Here is a 4,770-nt window from a genome sequence, read left to right on the forward strand (position 1 = left end):
TTTAGAGGCCAAAAACAGAGCACGGAAATTGAAGTCAAGTTTTATAAAAAAATATTCTTGCTGCATAATGGATGACGAAACGTATGTTCTGGCAGATTTTTCGCAACATCCAGGTCAAAAGTTTTATGTTGCTGATGCTCGAGGAAATGTTGAAGAAAAGTTTAGGACCCAAAAGCAGACAAAATTTCCCAGAAAGTTCTTGTCCTGTCACTATGGTAAACAAGCCCTTGAGTGGTACAAGAACAATAATGTGGTATTTGTACCAAGAAAGGCAAATCCTCCAAACTGCCCGGAGCTAAGGCCAGTGGATAGATATTGGGCTCTTGTTAAAAGAGAATTGAAGAGTACAAAAAGGGTGTCCAAAAGTGTGGTAGATTTTAAACGGAGATGGACTACATGTTCGAGCAAAGTGACAGAAAGCACTATAATAACGTTAATGGAAGGGTTTCCGAAAAGGGTTTAAAATTTCATCACTAGTGATTAAAACTATAAAAATATTTTTTTTTTTGTAAATTGAAATAATATTTTGAATCAAATAAAAAAAAAAATAAAGCTGTAAGTTTAGTGGTTTCTTTTTTATAAACATATATGTATGTTAAGAATTTTTCGATCTCACTCCTTAAATTCAAATGGGCAGACCGAATAAGGGAATCCATAATAACTTGACAAGACTTATTTGAGAGGCCAATAGGACCAACTGTTTCATGCTAACTGTGAGCACAGAGAAGAGAGTGAGCTCCAAACACATCGAACCATAAAGAAAAATTTCCTATAAAATAGGATTAAACATCCACCACACAAGTTCTTCATCTTCTTCACTTTATCTTTCTCATATCAATTCTTCAACCTTCTCACTACATTTAATTTCACTACACTTCAATAAGTGGATCCTGAAGGAACAGTCAGGATAAAAAATTCAGCGGGCAACTGGTCACCTAGATTATGGTTTTTTCAAGGTGAGGCCGAGGGTACTAGAAGTATTGGTAGCACCTCTTTTCAGTGTTCAACTTCACTACACTTCACTAAGTGGATCATGAAGGAACAGTCAGGATAAAAAATTCAGCGGGCAACTGGTCACCTAGATTATGGTTTTTCCAAGGTATTTCTTGAGGGCTGAAATACAACTGAGGATTACGTGGTTTTTGAGCTTTTTAAACGGAAATCAGTAGAATCTTGGATGAACTGCATTTACTTTGGCATTTCTCTCTTGATTTCATAAAGCAGTGCGATCGTTATGGTGCCTGATAATGTTTGAATGTTTTCCATTTCTGGGAAGTCATATTTGATCGGATAACATGAATTTAACTTTAAGTTCAACTGTAACTATGGCATCTAACATGCCTGATAATGGTTGAGTGTTTCACATCCCTGGCAAATCTGACATGATCGAATAACATGAATTTAACTTTAAGTTCTCCTGAAACTACTTTTCAATTTGAAAGATATTACCCAATATGACTTTATATAAAGTATCATCTAGGAGATATTAATCGGTGCTGGACAGACTCCAAACTACGCCAAAGATACACTCGTTATTATGATCTAATATCTTACCTCTATGGCCGCATTGTGTAAATAGGATGATTGTAAATTGAAAGTAAATGGTTCATTCCAAGTGGGATTGGCAGCATCTTCTGATTTACTAATGCTGGTCTTGCGTTTCTTTACACGTTTGCCATTTTGTATCAAATATAACTAAAGAGAAGATAAGCTTTAATCTAAACACTACAAACTTTAAAATGAAAGCTTAAGACCAATTACCTTTACATAAGTTTCTTGTATTGTATCCAAGTTCTTAGCCTTCATTATGACCACCGTTAAACGTTCTGCTTGTGGCAAATAGTTCAAAGAACATAACAGTTCTGGACGATCTTCTGGAGGTTTTTTGGTGCGCAATAAATCACCCCAGATCTGGAAAGACAATAACAAAAAATGGAGATTTTATGTAGGAAATTGGAAAGTTTAAAAGTGCTTTTACCTCTACAGATTTTGATAAGTCCAGCTCATCAATACTGATGCGTACTTCACCAATTATATCGTTATGCGAATAACGATCATAGTCTAAAACTTGTAAAATCAATTCTTTGCCCTGCAATTGATCACGTGACACTGGAAATTTGAAATGTTGATCAAAATAGGGATTTGTTTCACCACGATGTATGAGCGTTTGGCGTTTGCGTTTATCCACTTCGGGTTCCAAAAGCAATCGTACATAAGGATCACGGAAACCACCCTCCTCAATGGGACATAAATTATGAGCTGTTGGTTGATTAGAAAAAGCTTTAATTAAAAAGTTTTAAATACTATTTGAGATGAGCTTTACCTTCAATCAAATGTACAGTCAAATCGAATAAATGATAATCGTATTTAACCCTTAAATGTAAACGACCCAATGCTGGACTATTTTCAGGAGCATTTAAGTATATAGGACCATCGGGACCACGATACAAATCCGGTTGTATGGCACCCAAAGGTGAAGCAGGTCCCAAGGTAGGATCAACATTGGGCTGTATTCTCGGTGGTATTAGTAAAGGTGAAATACATCTATTGCCATGTTTCGACGAGTGTGGAGAGTGAGGGGAAAGCGGAGCATTTGAAACACTAGACAAAGAGGCCAAACTATTTTGCGAGGGACTAGAGGTGCGCAAATCTGCAACCTCGGCAGCCACTTGACTGGCACTGCGGGCATCCAGGGATATAGTGCGCATAGGACTAGGAGTACGTGAGAGCTAACGGGTGGGAGGAAGAAAAATGTTTGTCACTTAAGGGATTTAATCAGATAGCAATGATAATGGTATTTACATAATAAGGGAACACCGATTCGGTGGGCAAAGAACTGCGACCATCAGGACCAAAGGTACGAATTTGTGGTGAGGAACCACGATGACACTGTAAGAGAAAAAAGATACGATTAATTGGATTCTCAAAAGAATGGTTAATGTTACTCACTGATTGCCTAGAAGGAGCACTATCTACACTGGATTGACTTGAGATAGAAGGTGTACGTTGTAGTCTCGGTGGAAATGATCTCGACTGATGATGCAAATGCAAGGGACTGTGTAAAACATCGGCTGGTCCCCTTAAAACATCTGCATTAACAGTATGTGTAGAACCTTGATTCGATTGAGGTTGTATCGGTTGGGATTCTCGGGTAAAATTAACCTCCTGAAATGGAAAGAAAGAGGAAATTAGAAAATTAAAATAAAATACTAAATAAGGTCCATAATCTGTATAAAAATATAAAAGAAATTGTGAATTATAAGGAGTGTTTTTCTCAAGCACCCCCATCCCCCACCTGTTCTGAATCTGTATGCAAATCATAACTATCCGTTACACTACCAATACCGCTGGTATTCGATGTTAACGATGATGCCGATGGTGGCGGTGTCATTGGCTGTGATAACGGTGGTGTATGTGATGGATTTGATCCCGTTTGATTAGCTACTGCCGAAGCACTATTCACGCCAGCATTATTAGCATTATTGGAGTTATTTGATGTTGTTGGCAAATCTTCGGAATTACGATCTAATGTTACTTTACGCACGGCACCGACACGTTCTTTAGCCATGCGTGACCATGATTCGATACGTTTGTGGGCGAGCCAACATGCCGCCGGTCCTAAACCGCTCATTATTTGTGAAAATATTTTGACAAATTACAACGTTTGAACACTTTTTGGGATTTTTACACAAAATCTTGCTGGGGTTTTTGAAAGAGTTTTTCTTTTTTAGTTTTTTTTGTTAAAACATTAAGTCTGTTTAGTTTTTCTTAAATTACTGGTGTTTTGAGTTAATTTAGAAAAAAACTGTAATGATTTTAATTATTTATTTTCCACCCAAAAAAATAAAGAAAAGCATTTCATCTTTGTTTTTCAATTTAAAAATTATAAATTTTTAAACACTTTCAGTCTTAAACATCTTGTAACATAAGCCTTACGATGGTGGTTTGCGGTTTCCTTGCAGTCCCTAGTTAATATCAGCAGTTATTTATTGTATTTGTTTCTGTGGTTTCATGACCACGTTCTACATTCACATACAGTCATCCAATTACATATACACTCTAGCTTTTTAGGGATATTTATAAGCATGTCCTTAAACTTTCAAGGATAATATTTAAATTAAGATTTTAAAAGAATTTTGGATCTTAAACACTACTTATGAGGAAAACCACTGATTCTGATCAGTGTTAAGAGTGATATTTCAATCTTATGTAATCTACAACAGGAATAGATATAAAGTCAATATTCACTAGTCTTTAAAGTCTGAAACATAATGTACGATTTAAGAGCTACCCTATTGATCATAACCTAATCACGAGACAAGGAACTAGCTTTTGAGAAAAGAATATTCAATAGTTAGATATGAACTAGTTGCAAATATTGCCCAGTAAGGATATTACTTGGAACAATGCGACATCTTTGCTTGAAACCATAAAACAAATTAGTTTTCTTTGATGCATTATTTAGGCATTACCCTAATAATGACATTTAAGCATCACTTACAACGAACGCATATACACAATTTCGAGGGGCCAAACTAAATAGTTCAACCACCACAATAACCCTCAATCTCTGGTTGTGTATATGTATAAGTATTTGTATATATTAGAGGACGTTTTAATATATCATCGACTATTGAAAGATAAAAAACAGAAAATTTATATTGAACTAGAACAGAACTAGAACAGAACTAGAACAGAATTAGAACAGAACTAGAACAGAACTAGAACAGAACTAGAACAGAACTAGAACAGAACTAGAACAGAACTAGA

At 35.8% G+C, this 4,770-nt stretch overlaps 1 protein-coding gene across 1 annotated transcript in view; it reads right to left on the minus strand.

The window, feature by feature from the left end:
• LOC111682319 (synaptotagmin-C) overlaps positions 1-3,730 on the minus strand; it is an 11,558-nt gene extending 7,828 nt beyond the window's left edge. The window contains exons 1-7 of the mRNA XM_046951482.1: positions 3,296-3,730; positions 2,950-3,165; positions 2,803-2,889; positions 2,324-2,729; positions 1,979-2,259; positions 1,762-1,911; positions 1,555-1,695 (exon numbers count right to left, since the gene is read on the minus strand). Coding sequence (XP_046807438.1) covers positions 1,555-1,695; positions 1,762-1,911; positions 1,979-2,259; positions 2,324-2,729; positions 2,803-2,889; positions 2,950-3,165; positions 3,296-3,631 — 1,617 coding nt within the window. The 5' untranslated portion in view covers positions 3,632-3,730. The remainder of the gene's footprint in view (positions 1-1,554; positions 1,696-1,761; positions 1,912-1,978; positions 2,260-2,323; positions 2,730-2,802; positions 2,890-2,949; positions 3,166-3,295) is intronic.
• Between the last annotated feature and the right edge of the window lie 1,040 nt (positions 3,731-4,770).

The sequence above is a fragment of the Lucilia cuprina genome, chromosome 5 (assembly GCF_022045245.1).
Source record: "Lucilia cuprina isolate Lc7/37 chromosome 5, ASM2204524v1, whole genome shotgun sequence".
Classification (NCBI taxonomy): domain Eukaryota; kingdom Metazoa; phylum Arthropoda; class Insecta; order Diptera; family Calliphoridae; genus Lucilia; species Lucilia cuprina.